The 21,277-nt window shown below is 39.8% G+C and overlaps 1 protein-coding gene across 1 annotated transcript in view; it reads left to right on the forward strand.

Moving 5' to 3' along the window:
• ccdc141 (coiled-coil domain containing 141) overlaps positions 1 to 17,484 on the forward strand; it is a 64,262-nt gene extending 46,778 nt beyond the window's left edge. The window contains exons 19-29 of the mRNA XM_044366591.1: positions 1,843 to 1,983; positions 3,553 to 3,741; positions 3,899 to 4,082; positions 6,281 to 6,393; positions 7,557 to 7,589; positions 7,629 to 7,739; positions 8,885 to 9,054; positions 9,710 to 9,995; positions 10,568 to 10,893; positions 11,375 to 13,015; positions 15,111 to 17,484. Of these exons, the coding sequence (XP_044222526.1) occupies positions 1,843 to 1,983; positions 3,553 to 3,741; positions 3,899 to 4,082; positions 6,281 to 6,393; positions 7,557 to 7,589; positions 7,629 to 7,739; positions 8,885 to 9,054; positions 9,710 to 9,995; positions 10,568 to 10,893; positions 11,375 to 13,015; positions 15,111 to 15,378 (3,462 nt within the window). The 3' untranslated portion in view covers positions 15,379 to 17,484. The remainder of the gene's footprint in view (positions 1 to 1,842; positions 1,984 to 3,552; positions 3,742 to 3,898; positions 4,083 to 6,280; positions 6,394 to 7,556; positions 7,590 to 7,628; positions 7,740 to 8,884; positions 9,055 to 9,709; positions 9,996 to 10,567; positions 10,894 to 11,374; positions 13,016 to 15,110) is intronic.
• The last annotated feature ends 3,793 nt before the right edge of the window (positions 17,485 to 21,277 follow it).

The raw sequence follows: 21,277 nt of genomic DNA on the forward strand, positions 1-21,277 counted from the left end.
TGATCTTTGCTTCATATCACTATGAAATTAATACTATGTAAAAAAAAAAAATCTTAAAGGGGCACCCCAGTGATTTAGTGTTGCACTTCCAAAGTTGGACTTGTGAGAGACAGATTTAAAAAAAGAAAAATAAAAAACAAACAAACAGACTTTAGAGCTTAGTATGGTCAAACTCCATAACGATGTCTCCTATATTTCCCATAATGCAACTCAATAGTGTCTTTCATTAGACCTTCCCTTCCTGGTAAATGCCCAGGTCTTTCAACTACACACAACCATTCTGTAACACAGGATTTTGGGATTTTGTTAAAACACATGGGATACATCCCAGTTCCCTTATTTTATCGTTCCTCGCTCCTCGACCCTGGAAGTTGTTCCAGTCCACCATCATGAGGGTCGTCCCAAAGCGCTTATTTCTGCTCTGAGGAGCGAGGATAGACGAGTACTGGCCGACACACCCCCTTATTGGAAATCGGTTATTGATTGGATGCTGCAGCTGATCAGACTGATCTGATACATCACAACATCACTGCAGTTTGAAGTAGAGGACAAATAACAGATTCAACTCAAGTGTGTTGCTCACAAGTTTAATATTTTATTTGTTTTCTGATTCATCATCTAGTTAAAAACAGGATCTGTGTTAATTATGACAAAAGAGCCGTAAACAACTTTTATTCACTCGTTGGAAAGATTTTTCTTTTCATGATCTGTTATTTAACCTTTATCACTGATAATATTCAGGGAGAACAAGAGTCTGTTCAGCCAGAGACATATTTTTATTCTTTATCATCATTTATTCAGTCACATGTCAGGCTGAAAGGTATAAACTATAGTTCGATGTGAGATATATTTACATAATTTCCACTTTCTGTATATTTTTGGGGCTCATTAATAATTTTCTACAGTTTATAGACTGACACAGATGAAAATAAAATAAAGGCGTTCTGCCAGCAGAAATGTTAATATGCATCTGAGCAGGACTGATCTGTCCACAGAATGAATACAGTGTTCAGGTTTTCATTCATGTGCAGGTGTTTGTCAAACACACAGAGAGATAACGTTGCTGCTCTTGCAGTGGTGATTGCGTCTTTATTAGTATTTAGACAGTGAACATATACATATGCAGATACAAACTCCATCAAAAGTCTACAGCTGTTAAAGCTGACTGACAGCTGATCAGCTGCTGCCGTCATCAGAAACGGACTTCACTTCAGATGACGCTTCAGAGGAGAGAACATCTCATTTCTCTAAAAACATATTTCCTCGTTACCTCTCTCCTCTCATCTTAGTGGAAGGGACTAAGACACAAGGAAAAGACATGAATGAGGGAAACGTGGATGCAGTCAAGGGAATTGGCATGCACCCGTAGTCTCCAAGCCCAAGCCCAAATTTAGATATCTTACAGATATTTTCTGTTACAGAAGGCATTAAAAAACCGCTTTCATAGGCTGGATGGTACTACCTGTGACTAGTAAAGTGCCCCTTTAAGATGAAATTCCGATTTTTAAGAAAATCTGATTGGCCTTTGCCAATATGTTGATATTTTATAGACAATTAGGTCATTAAGGAAAAGCAATCCACAGACTCACTTGTTGGAGTGCCTTGTTACCTGATTGGTTACTGCCCATGCCACATAACTGCTGCGCCCCATGCATGTCATACCCATCTCTCCCCTTGTCTCCTTTCTATTACTTCACTATCTTCACTCTCGAATAAAGGCAAAATCCCAAAAAATAATCTTAAAAAATAAACATTTTTAACTACATGGACGGCCGCAGGAAGTATGCCTTAAATCTAGCTGATGGACTCAGATGACTGATTTTTGGATGCTTAATTTTTCAGCTTCGTGACTCCTTTAAGGAGCTGAAGAAGCGCTTCAGCAACCTCAAGTTTAACTACCTAAAGAGAAACGACAGGACCAGGAACGTGAAGGCTGTGAGGAACCAGCTGCAGCAGGTGGAGGTGTACGAGGAGAAGCTGCAGGTACGTCCAACTCATTGTTTTCTCCTTTAATAACAAACTTCCAAACAGATGGAATATCTGCACTGAGCCGAACACATCCTGATCTGAACCTGTGATGTGGACATGGAGTGCTTTTCCATTCAACAACAGAACGGTTAAAGTATCCCCAGTTTTAGCCTCTCATGCATCATCAGTATGCTTAAAAGAGTACTGCACAGATTTAGCATTGCACTCCGGTAGCAACGGCAGACTCATGATGAACATTTCAGTTTCAAAAAGGGTGAAAATCGATGCAGCAGACCCAGACATATCATCTTTTTTAGTCCATGCATTCTTCTTCCTTGTCAAAACCTGGCGCCTACATTACCCATAATGCAACTCAACTACCAACAGAAACTGTGGTTTGTTATAGACCAGACTGGCACATACGGATACATGGTTGGGGGATAGAAAACCACAGATCCTGTAGATGTCAATGCAATTTGACGTGTTTAGCTGAGAATTTTGAGATGTTTGTATGCATTCATTTTGTGTTAAACAAACCTTTGTTTTACAGACATGTCAGGTAATTATTTTGCCATCTTGCCTGAACCAGAGCTTTTTCACAATGCCTTAATATTTCGGTTGATCGGTCAGCCATCATGCCCCTTCAGCTTCCCTCCGACCAAGAGGATCAATGACTCGACACAGTGTCCATCACTAACATGATATTAAAGTTTAGTGCTAAGTCTTCACTAGTAAAGACTAGTTATGTTACTTTGTAAGTTATAAAAGAGTGACATTACCAGTTATAAAGTGTTTCCCACATGCACATATATGGGAAGACACTGGGTCCCATAGCTTCCCCTCCTTATCTTGTCTCCGGATAGCTTGAAGCCATAAAGCTTCCCTTTCTCTTCCAGGAAGGATGGGGAACCGGTGATCTGGATTCATATGTCTATTTGTTTAACAACTTGCTACACAACAGCTTTTCGGCATTTTCCTGTCATGTGAAGGCATGATTCTTTCCCCCAAAAGGGGTCGCAGCCTTGGCGCTTGGTGCTTGATGACATGATGCCGGTCTGGACTATACTAGTAGTGGCTAATGTAGCCTGGAGCTGCTAGCTTCCAGCAGAGATGAGGCGCTACAGAGGTCTGGTGACCTCACTTCTTTCTAACTCCACACCCCCAGATGTTTTTACTTTTCAAACATGTAGTCTTCAGCCCCAACCCACGCTGACTCTCAGCTCCGTCTGGAGACACAAAAGGCTTTATACTACTTCTGTGCACTAGTACTCCCCAGCACCAACACAAAACAATTAGTTCCCCTTTTAAGTCCACATTTAAGTCCCAGAGTTCAGCATCCCACGGTGCCATTTAACAACACTTTGTCTGGTGAAGTCAGAAGAGCCACATCACCCACCAAAAGCAGAGATGGAGTCACCCCCTGCCCCCCGACTGTGCCAGGAGATATATCATATGTCAGCGTCCATATGTCAGTAGTAACATGTGATAAAATAAATAGCTTGAATTCCACCTGCTGACTTAAACAGAAGTCTCAGCAAACTTGTTCTGACTGTATGTTGAAGTCCACCATGTCTGATCCTGCAGGCACTCAGGAAGCGTCTGCAGGGTGTGACGGCCCGGCTGGGGTCAGAGATTAAGGATGGAGGCGTGGTCCGGGAGGCAGAGGATGCCATCAACGAGCTGCAGAGACAGATGAGAGAGTTTGAGCAAAGTGTCGGTGAACACCGAAAAACGCTTGACATGACCTGCAGACTGCAGCAAGCCATGGAAGAGGTGATTGGTTACTTTTTTTATTTAATTTCATCATATTTTTTATGACCACGTGAAATTATTTCTTATATAATTTGAAGTTTGTAGTCAGTTCAATCCATGATAGAGTTGTTCAACAGTTTATACATCTGTATAAATATATAAAATGATGCATTAACAGTATCAGTTCTGGTGTGAGGATGCCAGTGCGACCATCGCTCGTGTCGGGAAGTTTTCCTCCGAGTGTCGCAGCACAGAAGCCGTCTCTGTCCTCCACCGGCAGTTTGAGAAGTTCGTCTGGCCGACGGTTCCTCAGCAGGAGGAGAGGATCAGTCAGATCACTGAGCTGGCTGTCAGACTGCACGGTGAGTAACAATACAGCAGAAAAAAAAAGAAGAGAAGCTGCTTTGATTCTGAAAGGCAGCTATCCCTGAAAGCTGTGTGATCTCAACAGAATCCTCTGATCATTCTAAATACATGAACGCTAGACAATCACCACATAACGATCAAGACAATTTTGTATCAAATTGTTGCAGAAAAAGGTACCACAGCAAAAGCTCTCTCTTGAAAATAAAAAGGGAGTCAGAGGTCCAAGCAGCAAAGTGTTCTTTAATGCCGGCAAAAAAGGGGAGCAAGTAGCACTTTTACAAAGAACCAAATCGCTCCAAAGGTTTTTTCTTTGGGTCATTGTTTTTATGTCCTTGGGTCGGCTTAGGTCACACCTTATCATCCACCCTCCCTAATTTTTGACCAATTATTATGTTACTTTTATCTCCGTCACTCGTTGTTGGTCAAAACTCTTCCAAACAGGTTTTGAGGTGTTTGAGGATATGTACTGGCATATTCAATTCTACCTGATTATATCCAATTTTTATATAAGTATTGGGAATCATTTTACACCATTATTGCCAAGTTGTCTTCTGGCCTTTTATTTTTTTTATAAGTTATTCTAGTCATTTTACACCCTTATTTCTTGATCTCCTCCAGAGAGTATTTTTGAAAGGTGAAGACTTTAGCAGACCCAAGCAAAGTGACATGTAATACAAACACACTCAAATTTCTCCAGTGTATGATTATAATTCTTCTACCGTGCCTCTATATGTACAGTGTGATTAAATATGGTTCATGAGATTATAACTACACCAACACAAATTGTATCACACTAGCCCTTATTGCTTATAAACTTATAAAATCAATCTGCATAGCTTAATATTGTCTTTAAGCACACCAATGACTTTTAATGAAAATACACCACAACAATTATCACACATTGTGAACTTTGTTTGACATAACTGTTTATCGTAATTTCCGTCATAATTCTGAGAAATTTCCATCCACCGATCACACTTCGCCTCATGTAAGAATATTTTCATATTCTCTCAAACCTCACTAACTTTTCTCTGAGGTTTGTTCGCACAAGTGTTCCAATAAACTCTCTCAACTCACAAACTCTTTGTAAATCTCATCATAATGATTTCATCATTAAATGTCCATATAAGTCGACCTGTTCCGCTCCATTTGTGGGCGAGTTTCATTCACAAAAATGTTCCCAAAGAGTGAAAAGAAGAATCAGAAACCAGCAGACACATTTATCAGTGTCAGTAGTCGTATTAGAGGAGCTGAAACAATTAGAAAATATGATTCCATCAGAGCAGCAGCTGAACTGTGACAGAAATAAAGAGGAAACGCTTTGACATGAAAGTTAGATGCTAAAAAACATCTTTCTAAAGCAAAGTGCTCCATCACAGAGATATTAGAGGAGAGAATATTACAGCCTACAGTAGCTGATGTTACACTGTCACCTGCAACACAACATGATGCTGCACAGAGAGCTGCACCTACACCAAGCAGCTGTTTACTACTACTGACAGAAACATCTGCACATCAGGAAATTGGCAGCTAGGATGATCATCATATGAGTTTATTTGCTATGTATTTTATTTTAGTCGATTTGAGTATCACATTTAAACTCATTCAAATTCAAATTCAAGACATTATAATTCTAAGTCAAACAAGTGTTTCTCCCCTTGTGAAGAAGGTCAGGCTGTCTGTCCATGACTCATACGACAGCTCTGAGCTGGTGAATTCTGTTCGTAGTTCAGAGAAAATTCTAAGTATGAGAAAATTAACGAAATGTTCTTAAATCACTCGTACACGCCTCTTAAGAATGAATCTGTTCATCCGAGTGACTCTTGCATGGGGCCCAGTGTGTTTAAATCAATGTAATATATAGACAGTCAGGATGGTGCCTCAGATCGCTCTCTCATGCTTTCACTGTTTTTGTTTATTTGTTCTGCCAGTTTTTGTTCAGCTTGTAGTCTTTGTGTATCTTTCTGAAGATTCCTGTGTGTAAGCACGTAGACAGCTGCTAAAAACTGGAGTCAAACTGCTTGTGTGCATAAACATACTTGGCCAATAAAGATGATTCTGATTCTGATAAGACGAGCACAAACGTGAAGGTTGTCAGAAAATCTAAAATGGTGGAAAATGTGTTATAGTGACTTTACGGGTTCTGTGAAAATAGTAGTGTGTAAGAGTGTGTGTGTGTGTGTGTGTGTTTCAGGTGTGGAGGAGGGACGGCGGTACATAGAGAAGACAGTCAGAAAACACTCAGAGATGGTGGAATCCATCAGAGAGCTGAGTGACGGGCTGTTGGAGCTGGAGGCCAAACTGAAGGTAACACAACACAAAACACACACACATTGGTACACGTTTACCTCACAAGCAGAACTAGATCAGGGCCCATATTTCAGTCCTAACAGGCCAAAAATTCTCAATGTGGTCCGACTTTTAGTCCTAGAAGTAAAACATTTTATCAGCTGTGTTAATGAAATGAATCCTATCTGTGCTGATATTCAAGTGAGACACAATCTGTTTGATGGGAGATGTTTTTAGAACAACAATAAGCTCATTAATAGATACCATTTTGATGAAAATTGAATATTTTTTTTGCACTGACTTTGTGTGGGTACAGAGGAGAGCACACGCTGTCTCTGCAGAAACCGAGGTCCTCATAACTATACAAAAATGCAGCTGCACAAAAGTAATAACTCTGCCAGAACTATTTCAGCAGCAATAAATAAAATGTATCTCTCTTACAGAGTCTCTTAATGATAATGAGCGCAAACTAAAACTTATTGAACAAAATCATATCCCAATGGCTTGTTATCACCTGCATAATGAAGGTTATCCTAACAGGTCAGATTTAATATAGGGTCTTATATCTTATTTATTAATTTCCAACTTTCATGTTTGAGAGATATGTTCACATGGTTACGGTGTTTTTCCCAGCACTGGGTGGCATTGCAGAAATACATTTCCAAGTTATTGGAGACATAAAGTAGAAGAATGTTTTCAATGAGGAGGTGTTGTGTGTACAATTCTGCACACACACGCAAGATGCAGCAATATTATAGGCAGTGTAAAACAACTGGTTGGTTGGACGGATCTGATAATAATAATAATAATAATAATAATAATAATTTCAGACAACTTAGTCATCGTAGCTACTATTTTAATTTGTATATACATTCATATTTTAAGCCTTGCAAGTGACTTGCCAGCGTTGACTGAATCAAGTGTCTAAATGGTGCCTTGGTAAATATAATTGTGAGATTAAATCGATTCATTTAATGTTGTGTCATATTTTTTAATACATGAACTCCTGGTCAAAGTCAGTATTGATGCTTCACAGTATTTTTTGTGCTTTTAGGTTCACTTTCAGTGTTACTCTGAGACGCTTGATAGATATAAGTCCTAGTGCACAAACTACACAACCACACTCTCTTGAGTGAGTATGTTTATGTATCTGCATGCTGGTGTCATTGTGGTGTTTTCAGCTGGAGAATCTCAAACAGCAGCAGAACGTTGAAGAGAAGGAAATAAAGGAAGAAACAAAGCGAAGGAGCGAGAATGAGACAGAAGAGAAAGATGAAGAGAAAGAGAAGGAGTTGAAAGAAGACAGAAAGATGAAAAAGAAGGAACAGAAGGATAACCGCAGCACACAGGAGGCTGCTGACATGGTAAAAAATATCACAGCAACATTTACTGAAGGCAAACAGAGAAGATTTAAATTTTTTTTTTTTTTTTTAACATTTTAGGGATTATTGTTTGAAACATAACAAACTATTTCAGTAATCCAGTTCAATGTACAAGTCTACATTTTCTCATTGAAGTCTTTGTCTTTTTTATAGTTATAATATGTAACTACTCTGCATTAAAATGTTTTAAATCAACTAGATTTATGTTATATACTTAATTGAGTTGTGTTCTTACATTATCCCAAATGTTTCCAACAATTTTAAAACCCTGAGAAATCCAAGAATTTCATTTGGTCGCCTGTCAATGGCGTCATATCCAAAGAGAAGATGCATGCATCAGTTTTGTGGTTGCGTTCGCTGCAGTGGCATCTATCAAAGAATATAGACACAAAATAATACGTCTCCGTTGTGGTTGTTCAACAGAAACTGTCATAAATTGATTTTTATTCAGTTTTAAGCCACATTTTTATGATAAACTTTTTTTTTTTTAGATCTTGGTCGCTAAAAGATACAGTAACTGTATCTTTTAACCAGATGAAGGATTTTACTCATCAGACGTCTGGATCTTAAGTTATCAGAGAAACAAGCTCAGCAGACGTTAGCAGCAGCTCGGCTAGCAGCCCCTCCTGGATGTCCTCTTTCCACCAAACAGTGTCGGAGAAATATTGATTTTTAACATGGAATTGCTTTATTCAGTGTTTTTTTTTTTATTTTTTTACCAGTTTTAATCCCAGTGTAAGTTTGTTTTGGAGAGAAGGACAGATCTGTGGATAATTCAGCTCCCGGTAAAGACCTGCTGAATGTCTACATCTTAAGTTGTCAGAGAAACAAACAGCAGCTTGGCAGCTTGGCCCCTACCAGACATCCTGTTTTGTGAATTTTTACGTGAAACTGCTTTATTCAGACTTCACACTCTATTCGCTCTCCGTCCTTTGTTATTGCTTTGATTGAGAGATCCCTAGCAGCAGAAATTACATATTGTGTGTTTAATTATTTTAACAGTAATTGTTTGGGTCACGGAGCATACAGAACCAAGGAAGTTGCTTACCAAACCGAACTTCCTCTACCGAACAGTTTGAATACACCTACTGTTACACACCTAAATGTAATGTGTTCTGTGCTTCCAGTATGAGCTGAAGGAGACAGGTCACACTCCCGAACTGACCACTGAGCATGATGGGAAGGAGGTGCCTGTGAAGAGGCAAACTGCAACCAATAGAAAGCCTCCGTTACAGAAAAGTCGCAGCCAGGAGGCAGACAAACAGACGGACACACAGACAGTCATCTCAGAGAGCAGGTAGAGTTTTCAGTAAAATTTCAGAAAATTTGTTTGAATTCGACCAAATGACATTTCCTCTAACGCCACCTACAAGACAGAATTGTCCCACAGCAAATGTCATTGTACACCAATGTCTTTTGCTGTGGATATTCATAGTCCCAAGAGGTTGAACCCTGTTCATTTTCCATTCCGTGGATTCTGCTTCCTCCTGTCCTCACTCCTTTGTCCTTAGAATCTACCATCTAGGGAACTTTAATATCTGTTGTCAATTTAAAAGCAATCTATCTGATAGTTGTTGAGGTATTTCAGTCTAGACCAAAGTGGTGGACCAACATTGTCACCACTAGCATGGCTAAAAACGCAGAAGCCATATGGTGTATATATATATATATATATATGGGGCCATGGTGCATATTATCAAACATTGCGATCGTATTTCTACAGTGTAATTGCCACACATACAGTCTTGCCTCTGGGACAAGCTGAGATGTGAAGAAGAGCCACGACTGAAGGAAAAAAGCAGGCATGTTAGCCAAATGGAAAGCACTCTTGGCAACTTTGTAGCTCATCCTCACACCAAAAAGGCCTGTGGTTTTCTTCTTGTCTATATCAAAACCTGAACTGTATAAAGTAAAAGTAAATAAAAAGGTTAATTGTATCATCTCTCCTTCAGCCAAAGACAGGGGTTCACCTCCTCCTCTGCAGAGGAGCGTCATACATCCTCCTACTGTTCCACGCACACCTTCAGCCTCTGCCGGTCCCCAGTGGGAGCCAGCCGGCGGGTCCACGCCGTCCAAAGCCAATTACAGCTTTCCACCACTGATCCCCAAGCCACACCCCCCTCTGTGAATGGCCCATTGTTTGCTGACATCCAGCAGGAGTTTCAGAGGAAAGAGACGCAAGAAACAGGACAGCAGACGGCCTCTCTGTCCCGTGAATCAAACACGACACCACTGCAGGTTAGTGAGAAAAAGGTTAGCTTCACATATGTTGTCCGCCAGTGGCCAATTTTAGCTCGTTTATTATGTTCCATGTACATGCTGCCCCTGGACCATATATTAATTCTGTAACAACTTTTAAATTACCTCTTCTTTGTTTTTAATCTGTTTTGGTTTTATTTTTCTGTATGCAGCCTATTGATTTACTGTTAAATTCTGTGTTCTACTCATTATTTTTTCTTATTTTATTTTTTTATCTTATCTATTATCTTATCTTATTTTTATTGTTTGTATTACTGTTAAACACTTTGTAACTCTGTTTATAAAAGTGATCTATAAATAAGGTTACTATTATTATAAGTAGTAGTAGTAGTAGTAGTAGCAGTTGTAGTACTACTCATAGTACTAAGTGTGGAGGTCCGCAGAAGTCCATATTAACATTGGTGGCACCACAAGAACGTGATGAGTTTGAGTTTCAATGAAGAATTTGAATATATGTGGATATATGTTTGACTAATTTTACTAATAATTTAAGCTAACTGTACAGACTTCCTTCTTGTTCATCAGTCTGATACTTGATCTTTTTGATGCAGGATGTATCGGAGGTGGAGCTCCAGCATGAGGAAGTGATGACGGAGGATTCTCTGTCCAATGATGAGTATGAGTGTGCATCACCTGATGACATTTCCCTACCACCACTGGCAGAGACACCAGAGTCCATAGCGGTCCAATCAGACGTTGAGGAGAGCTTCTGTTTTAGTTCCCACAGCATCCACATCAATCAGCACAGCCACCAGTACCATACCCTGCCAGAGCACAGTGTAACTGGAAATGTTACTGGTGCAGTCCGACAACAGAGAGAGTCCAGCGAGACAGAGAGGTGTCCAACTCCTCCCACCTGCCTTCACAGCAGTGCCAGGTCTGAATTAGGACACATCACTGTGTCACATAAGATTCTTTTTATGTTAGCAGACAAGTAAAGTAAACATGTTTTGTGGATGTCCATGCTCTGTCTTAACACATGCAGCCATGCATTCTCCAAATAAAAAGTATGATTTAAGTAATGACTGAAAACTAGAAATATTTAGTCAAAGACTATGTAAACAAGATTTTAAAAAAAAGAGTTTTTGTCACTTTACGGTTTTTGATTTTGGTTTTTTGGAGATATTTTGGTTGGTACTCAAAAAGCATTGACATTCAACACACAGCCCCACTAATGGATAGTCTAATGGTGGAGTAAGATGAGGAATACTGTGATATTAAGAGACTGAGAGTGATGGCATGCAACAAAAATCTCAGGCAAAATTTTAACACTGAAAGTGGTTACTTGAGCCGTAACCCAATAATCCATCAGTAGGACATCCAGATTCAGGATTTTGTTCCTGTTGTGTCTGTCACAGGTTCAGAACTGAGTCCAGCTCATTTGGCCAGAGTCCACTGACAGTTCCTGCTCCAAGTCTGCTTACCAGCACTCTGTGCACCATTCTCAGGACTGGAGAGACTAGCACAGCCAACTTCCCCCAGAGTGCTCACCTTTCTGTGGGCTGCCCTGAACTGAGCTTCTTTTCAGGATTCAACCCACTCCACAAGAGCAACATGCCAGACAACAAGGACAACAATGTCCTTGAGAGAAGGAGCCCCTCACAAACTGAACACTTCTTAAAGGAGCACAGCAGGCAGAATGGACAGCCTCAGAGCAGTTCCAGTAAGGGTAAGATCACCAAAAATGCTGCATCAAAAAGTGAAACCTTGCCACGTACTGATCTCATTCCTCAGGCTGCAGAGCTCAATCAGACCCCCACTGTCCCCCAGTCCAGCTATCATCCGCAGCCCTTTAATGGTGAACACCCTGATCTCCACAAGGACAGGACCCCTCCAAAAGACATGGGGTTCCTAAAATTCAGCACTAGTACTACTCAAACCACAACTGCCAATTGTCAAGACAACAGTTTTTCACAGTCCTTCGCTGGCTCCAAGAGTGGCCTCCATCACAACATAAATACCCAGAAGACCATTTGCTCCCAGTCTTCAGATAGTCATCGCACCTTGGAACAGACTAGCAACAGCGTCATTTCCCCCCAAGAAAGCCCCTTGTCTCAGGTTGAGACTATGCCACAGATCAATCCACCCCTGCAGACCGGAGGGTTTGCTCAGAGCCCCAGCAACACAGTTCCAGGAGACACTGGGCTCATCAAATCCTGTACAACCTGCCCCCAAACCAGCACAGTCATCCATACAGACAGTCCACAGTCTTACCCAGAGTCCAGGAGTGGCCTTGATCAGAATGTGAATTCCTTACAAACCAGCAAGGAAGCACCTTCAGTCTCTGTGCCCCAAAGCAGCAGCCTTACCAAAACCACTACTGTCACCCAACAAATTGTTTACTGCCAGTCATCTGCTTCAGACAGTCATTGCAATGTGCCTCAGGCTAGCAGTGATCTTAGGTCACAGCAAGAAAGGCCAGTCTCCCAGGGTAGTGGAGGTCTACCTGGGGTCCTTCATGCCCCTATCCCTCCAGAGCCAAACAGTGTCAGTAACATATCCAGCAATACCATCACGGGCAGTAAGATATTCAACAGCAAGCAGAGCCACCAGACAGTCTACTCCCTCCATGAGTCCTTGGCTTCTACCTGTACCCAGCAGTTTGTGCATGACCCTGGCATGAACCCCAGCAGCCCCGCCCAGCTCGCTGCTCCTCCTCAGCCCGAGGCACAGACCAAAGCTTTGGCTCAGCAGGCTAACCTGCATGTCACCCCCCCTTCCTCTTCATCTCATCTACTAACTCCAGATCAAGACCCAGACATTTGTCAGCCCATGGCTATCCGCGAGGAGATAAGGCTTACTCCCCAGATCCAAGGGCCTCCCCTTCCTGCTCCTTCTCCTCTGCCCCAGGCCCAGACAGAGGCTCTTCCCCAGGGAAAAGCCTCTAAATCTGGCCCACCCTGCTTCACCAGGCCCCTGTCTAGAGCTACTGTCATGGAGGGCTCTCCAGTGACGCTAGAGGTGGAGGTGACGGGACACCCAGAGCCCATGCTCACCTGGTGGGTAGCATACAACCAGCTCCACAATAACACACAAGATTTATGAGATTTTTAATTACACAACTCATCTTGAGGAACCCTTTACACCTGCATTAACATGTGCCCTATAGCCAGATTATGTCTAACTCTGCATCATATTTGCACTTTAAGATGTCCAGCTAACCTATTTATTTCTCTAACATGACTCATACTATTGTTTAGTGACAGCTAACACATCACATTTACACTTAATCTCCTCACACAACATCCACGGTTTACTGCTGTCATGATCCATTGTCTTCCTATTAAAAGGGTTATCAATAAGAGCGAAAACCTTACCTTGTGGCAATGCTACCTTGGGTATTGCCGATTGAATTATAAATCATTGCACTCAAAATTAAATCAACTTTGGCCTTGTTTGTTGATGACCATTTAATGGGAAACCAGTGAAATTACCATGCTTTGTAGACTAGTTTTGTTTTTCAAATATGCTTGTACTTTCCTGCAGCCTGGCACATGTTAGTGATGTAAACCCGTACCACATTTCATATCTGCGTGTTGATTTGCACCCCATCTTAACTATTAGCTTGATTACCAAGTACAATTAATATTCCAGTGGTACCAAGTTATTTTGATTCACTGTTTTGGGCACAAACCTCCAAAATCTCTGTGTCAAACAACCAAGATCCAACTCCTGTCAGGAAGCAAATTCAAAAAGGTTAACGATACCCAAAATGTGGCTGTAGAATATAAGTTGTTATATATTAGTATGAAAAATATGAACATCTCTGAATAACACCTGTGCCAGTTGATAGAGAAGCGTGTTCCAGCCCTTGCAGCAAACATCGGACATCATGCAGACAGTACAGTAGCTTGGATGCTGCTTTTGTGGGGTATTGATGTATCCAGACGCCAGTGTTTTGATGTGCATCACATGCCACCTGTGTGTTTTGCGTGTGTTTTTTCTCCTTTAACTAATCAATCACCAATTTAGCTCAACACTTCGCCACCATGGAGCCTGGTGTAAACTCTGACTTAGAAATGAAGTGACATTTTAATGTGTGTACTGTAGTTTGGTAAAAACATTTCATTATCAAGTCACTGGCTGACAGCTTTCTGGCTAACGCCTAAATTCCGCCGGGCACATGTGCACCATGTTCCGGCTCTGACGCAACCCCCAGAGCTAATCGCAGCCACTCTAGTCAATGCTCATGATCCCACCGGGCGCACCGTGGCACATTTCAGAAGCAGCCCAGAAGTGGTTCTCCGCCCCACTGCGCTGAAGATAGGTGCCTCGTCTATTTCTGACAAAGGCCGTGTCAAGCGGCACAGAGCAGATCGAGCTGGGCAAAACGCAATTAAAACAGACGAGTAAAGACACCATTTAACTATGTAGCCTACTTTACCGTAGAAGAAGCATAAAAATCAAGGAAAATGACCAAATCAACGAAAGCAACAAAATTGGGCAGTTTAGTTGCCCTGCTACTGCAGTAATTACAGTAGTCTTAAGGCACTTTGTCAGCTTTGACTAGGCTGCCGTAATTACTAAAGTAGGAGTGCAACTGATTTTAAAAGACGGATGGCTTCCCCGCAGTCAAGATGCTGAGCTTCTGACACACTCCCGGTGGGATAGGGCACCATGCAGAGGACGGAGCAAAACCGAGTCGGAGCCGGAATGTGGTGCACATGTGCCTGGTGGGATCCCAGCGTAAGACTTTTATTTTTAACAATGTACCCTCTCTTTGATTAACGAAGGTTTGCTAGTGCTAGTGTTTGCTTTATTTTGTTTGTGTGCACAGTTACAAAATAAAGACAGTGAAGGCAATACTGACCACTGCATTACAAACCAACCCAGTTGCATGAACAAATCAAATTAAAGATTAAACTTTACACATCTGTTCATCCACATCATCAAGTTTTCAATATTACTTATGAAAACCCACAAATGTTTTGTTTGGCTGTCTGGTGATGCAGTCAGCCCTGTGGTAAGATACCACAAATTATAGATATTTATTGTATCAGAGTTATTGTCAGGGTGCCCACGATGTGTAGCAGCGCCCTTGGCTGAGAGCGCGGCTTTGTTCTTCCTGACCTCCTGTCATCATGGTCGCTCCAGGTTTAAAGAAGGAGAGGTGTCAGCCACCGGCCCTGGCCGAGCACTGGCCTGTGAGGACGGAAAACAATTCCTGTTTATCCCAGAGGCGTTGGATGGCGGGTTATACAAGGCCCAATACCCCAGCTACCATGACTGCAGCGATGGCAGCAAGACAGATGATGATAGGTGGCTGGTGGCCGAAGTGTTTGACATCATTAATGTGGACTGGCAGACCTGGTTTGGTACACTGTGTGTTCTGCTGTGGCTGCTCTACCTGATAATACTTTAATACACACACACACACACACACACACACACACACACACACACTGTCCTGATTCTTTTTATTAAAGTCAAATTGAATTCTCCACACTTTTTGCATAAACAAATGTAAACCATCATGTCATATCATTTCGTTCATGTTATTTTATGACCTGTTGAGTCATCAGCAGCTCCTGCACACTCAGTGCTGTGGTTGTCTTGCATCATAGAGAGGAGGGGTGGGGGGGGTTAGCTTAGCATTAGCTTGCTCTGTTTCATGGGTCCAGATGTGGTGGTGGAAAATAGACTGCAGCAATGGGTAGTCCTCTAACTTCATTTTTAGTGCCCACCCACACAGATATTGGACCAATCAAATTACAGTACTGATATCATCAGTCATAACAAAAACTTCACCTCTCATTGACACTACTGTAGGAGGCATTGGCACTGCAGAACAATGGATAAAATTTAAATTTCTTAAATAAGTACATAAGTCAATACTGATTTCTTAGCAGACATTATTTTTTAATTGCAGTTCGACTTTGAGTCACAATGAAAACATATACTTTCTAATAATTTTAATCAACTTTCAGAGGAGGTCATCATAAAATGTACAAAATAATTTTAGAACTGTCTAAATGTTGGGGTCTGGAGAATTTGGGGACCTGAAAACAAGATTGAGGGCCAGAAAAAAGATGGGTAACCTGGTGTAATCCCTGAGTAATCACTGTGTTCCCTGTTATATAGTTTTTTTAACAAGTGTTCTTCTCATTGGACTTAAATCGGGTTTCAGTTCATCTCCTGTGTTGTCATCACCTTTTCTCCAGGTGGAGTGGTGCAGACATGCAATGTTAATATTAATGACAGATTACGGTGAAGCTTTAACACGTTTTATTTGTGGGTTACTGGAGTCACAGAATCCTCATTTAAATCTGGAACCACAAAGCAGCAGAGTGCAACAGACTGAAACGGCTTTGAATCAAGGCGAACACATCCGCAAACATGTTTATTTAAAACCAACAGAAACGTATTACTGCCAGGAAAAAAACAAAAAAAACTCTGACGATAAAGTTAAGTAAATTAATGAATGACCCAAAAAAACAGCATAATAATAAATAAATAAATAAATAAATAAATATAAATAATCTTGTACTGAGCTGAATTCATGAGATGAGTCAAAATTGTCTACTTTTTAAATTAAATTTATGTGATAGTCATAATTTTGAGATAGTAAGTTAAAATGATGAGACAGTCAGAATTTTTATTTAGGACGTAAACATATTTCGTGGTCATAATTCTTACTTTATAATTTTGATTTTCTTAGTCCAAAGAATACTAAGTTGTGATCTTAAAACAGTAAGCCATCATTATAAGACACTTTTTAGGTCAAACTTATGAGATACTGAATTAAAATTCAAATATACTAAGTCATAATTTTGACTTATCTAAAAATGTTGACTTACTATCTCAATAGTAGTTTTAAACATCAAAATTAAAAATTATGATATATTAAATGATAATTTAGTATCACGTAATAAGTCAAAATGCATTAAATGACTCACTACAAGTCATAATTTTGAGATAGTGCAATCTCTTAGTAAGAGATACTAAGTCCAAAGTTTGACTTTCTAAATCAAAATGATGAGATACTGAATCATAACTTTGAGATAGTACACATAGTAGGTTTGATTTAAGAAGTCAACTCACATGTCAACTCAACTCAACTGTTTTCTGAAAGTCACCTCGCAGAAGAAGATAAATCATCTTGACTTTATATTTGTAGAGAGAGGTTTTCCCATTCACTTCAATACAGTCAGATTGTTTTTTTGTTTTTTGGAGCAGCATCTAGTGGACATCGGAGGAACAGCAGCTGACTGACTCACATTTATCAGGTTAATATTGTCTGCATATAACTCTGAACACAGTATTGAGGATTGAATAATCAATCAATCAATCAGAATAATCAAACTACATGTTCACAAAGAAAATTCTGAGGGTTTTTTTCTGCTTTAAATCTCCTCTCACCTGATAAAAAAATGTATCTGGTTTCAAATATTTATATGTGTAATAGTTACTGATTTACTTTCCTTCACTAGAGTGTATCTCTGCTGAATAAAGTCATATTGGGAACGTTTGTGGTGTGTATCACTTATTATTATTACTGACTCATCAGGTGACACATTATTTACATTCAGTTTCATTCATTTCTCAATTTAATCCAGACAAATTAATGATTAATATCAGGGTTGTTGAGGGATTTTATGTGGTTGATTCTACAGCAGTTGTTGATGTTTAAAAAACTACTCAGTTACTTGTTTGCTGATGTTTTTAATAAACATCTCTGTTCGTCTGATAAACAACATTATCTGCTTTCAAATGTTTTATGTAAAACTGATCGAAGTAAAGTCACTTACTGATGGATCTGCTTTCCTTCAATACATTGCCGGGGTTGATTCTCTTGCTATTAAGGGCATCTTTGGTGCCTTTAGTTCATTCCATCCAATTTAACTCCCAGCAAACACACCTCTGGGCATAGTGATACATCCACATTTAATATTGAACATAACATATTCTGGACTCCTACTCAAAATGTTCTTATTTCTGGGCAGTGCCTTAACATATGCTTTAGATCATGGATCTCAATCTCGCGGCTGATATTTTGTGGCCCCCACCTTGAAAGTTTAATGTTAGTGCGGCCCGCGAGTTTTATATGAATGGCACTTTACTGTGTTGTGTGTGGAAGGTCCCTTTATTGCACAAGCTGGAGCTGAACGAACCTGCCAATCACAGGGGTATATGGCTGTTTCACAACAACTATGCTATTTATACAGGAAGAATGTGCGCACCTCACGCTAGATTGTGTCGTTATTTTTGCTACACAGCTTTCAGTAAAATTCAAAGGTGAATTATTAAACCTTATTAAAGCGTCATTCTGTTTATTTCAGCATCGTCTCTCTGTTAACGATCACTTCATTTTGTTTTGAAGCACTTTGTAAAGTCCGTTTCAATAAATCATTTATCATTGTTCTGATGTTTAATAATGATGACTGACACTTTACAATGGTGACGGTTTGCAGAAAAATGTGATGAATCAGGGGGTAAAGTCGTTTCAAATATCCACAGCAGCCGTGCGTAATGATCAGCTGTTGGAGAGCCTGTGCGTAATTCTCACCGAGGTCTGATGAGCGGAACGGACACAACTGTTGACGTACTAACGGAGGTTTAAAGACCTTTACATCCATTTTTTGGCTCACTGTGACAGCAAATGAGGCTCGTGCATGTGATTCCACATTAAAACAACAGAACCAGGTGTATCTGAGTCTTTATAAGTCTGGCAGATAATAATGCATGTGCATATTTCTGTCACGTAATGCCACGTTGTGCAGAGAATTAAAAGTTAATATATACGTTTTCATGAACACACTTATGTTTATCCGACAGAGATCATAAATACAGAGAACAGCTGGTGCTGCTGTGCCACACGTCATATTTGATTTGACAACGCCGCTGCATCCATGGAGTTATTATAGAAAATAAAAGCCAATAAATAACGCCTCCATGACTGCAAACCATGGGATAATGGTGTCCCACTGTCCCGGCTTTATGTTCTCCACGTTTGCTCTGCAATGATGTGACATTCACGGACAAATTATTCGAAAAAATCTTTTGGGTGAATGAAATGTACTGAATCATTTATTCCTCAAAACATTTTACTCCATAGTAAATGCCTTGCACAATAAACATTATAAAGATATTTCTTTATGATGCCATTTGTTTCACTTGTTTCTATGACGACGTTTACAACAACAAAAGCACGGCGGGTAATGAACAACTCGGTAGTAGTCGCCTTTTTTTGCGCCCAGCCTCCTCTCTCTCACCAGCTGTGCCGAAATACAGTAGGTCTGATGCATTAGGATTTATTTTATTCAGCTTCTGTGGAGTTATATATGTTCAGTATAAAATCTTCCTCTGTATAAGTTGATATCTAACACATTTTGATAAGTAATTTGTATGTCGCATTATGGTGTTTTCCCAGATCACATTCCCACTGTAATTAAAATGTATCCATGCCACTACAGGAGGATATATATATATATATATCTATAACATTTAGATAAAGTGCCTCTATTTGTTACAATCTCTTTCAATGTATTATCTGTATCTTTATCTGAGGCCAGTATGGTACCCTGAGATATGAGTTTCTGCAGTATAGATTTCAGCTGTAGATTCTGCAGAAAACACAAATCATCAAGGTCAAAATTAGCTTGAAGCTCATTAAATCTCATTATTCTCTCCTGCTTTACAATTTTGCTCAAATTTCTAACATTATGACTTTTCCACTCCTCATTAATGAGAGTCTTTCCTCCAGCAGTGAATAATGTGTTCTCCCATGATGGACTTGAAGGCAACACCAATCCATTGATTGCACATTTCTTTTGTATTATCTTTATTATTTTACACATGAAAAACTAATAACTGTGTTCTGAATGTTTGTATTGACCTTTGTACAATACCACAGAGAAGATAGGAATACTTGTTTTTTACTTTCACCAGCTGCCAATTTGCTGTATTTGACATTAGAGGCCAAATAATATGTATATACTTCCTTTATTTCTATGCTTCAAAAGTTTATTGAGACAAATTCTAATATTCAGGTAATTTAAGTGGAATCGTGGATATAATAAAAGATAGTCTGGGGGAAAACACTGACACTTTTAATTATATCTGCTCTACCCCACTAAGTGTTCCCCATCTGGTAAGATCTTCTTTAATAGCTTTTATTAATTTAGGACCATCTATCACGAATATCTTCTCAATGGGGGACATTATATTAACACTAAGATATTCCAGTCCCTGCTTCTTCCAAACTATCTGGGTTGTGGCAAGAAGTTCTGGAAAGTCATATAGTTGAGCGGAGTTGCTTCACTCTTGTTCCAATTTATTCTATTTCCTGGTTTATTTTAGTGTAATATATATATTAACAGGGCCAGCCATGTCTATGTTGGTGCCCTATAGGTGAGATTTTAGATTGGAGCCCTCCACCTCTGCCACAGCCCCAAACCCCATCGCTCCCCTACACTGCTACACCCTTTGCTTTTCAATTGAACTTGAATTTAATAAACAAGATAATGAAGTATATGAATTGAGGAGATAATGAATTATAAGGGATAGTGACATGAACTGACAAGAATTGCACACAAGAATTTACCAAAATGCTAAAACAGTACCTCCAGTCCCAGAACTACAAATATGGATTCACACTAAAATAAAATGCATCAGTAGTACCTCTTAGTAGGGCTGCATGATAATATCCAAAATGATAAATAATTTTATATTATTTAGATATTATTATTATCCCCGACCCCAAAAACAAAATTGGACTGGCAGACCTAAATATTGACAGATGTGGTTTAAAAATAAAATAAAATGTTAAAAATGAACAAAAATTTAAAAAAAAAAATTTTTTTTAATTAATATATGTATGGCCAATGCCACAGGCTGCCCCTGTATATTTATATTTATATTATACTGTTTGTGTTTGCTCGGATCAAAGGGCAGCGGGCTGATGATGTAAGGACCAAACCAAAACTGCTTATATTTACGATGATAAAAACTGAACATGGTACTGAGAATTATGTTGGAAAAAAAATGATTGAAAAAGCAAAGATCACTGTGTGCCCATCTGAGAGCTGCTGTTTCACCTTTGACTGATGAAACTGGACGGTTTGTTCATCTAGAAGAAGAACAGCAGATTTGTCCAATGTGCTGTCTGAATGATAGAACATGAGTTCCTTTATGTTTTCAACTGTCCTTTTTTTTTTTTTTTTTACCGGGAACCACTTTCACAAAAACATCATTTCATACCCCCACTTTTTCCCGAGGTAGTCATTGATGAACTGAGTTTCCCACACATGAAAAACCTTCTG

Source organism: Thunnus albacares, chromosome 11, assembly GCF_914725855.1.
Source record: "Thunnus albacares chromosome 11, fThuAlb1.1, whole genome shotgun sequence".
Taxonomy (NCBI): Eukaryota; Metazoa; Chordata; class Actinopteri; order Scombriformes; family Scombridae; genus Thunnus; species Thunnus albacares.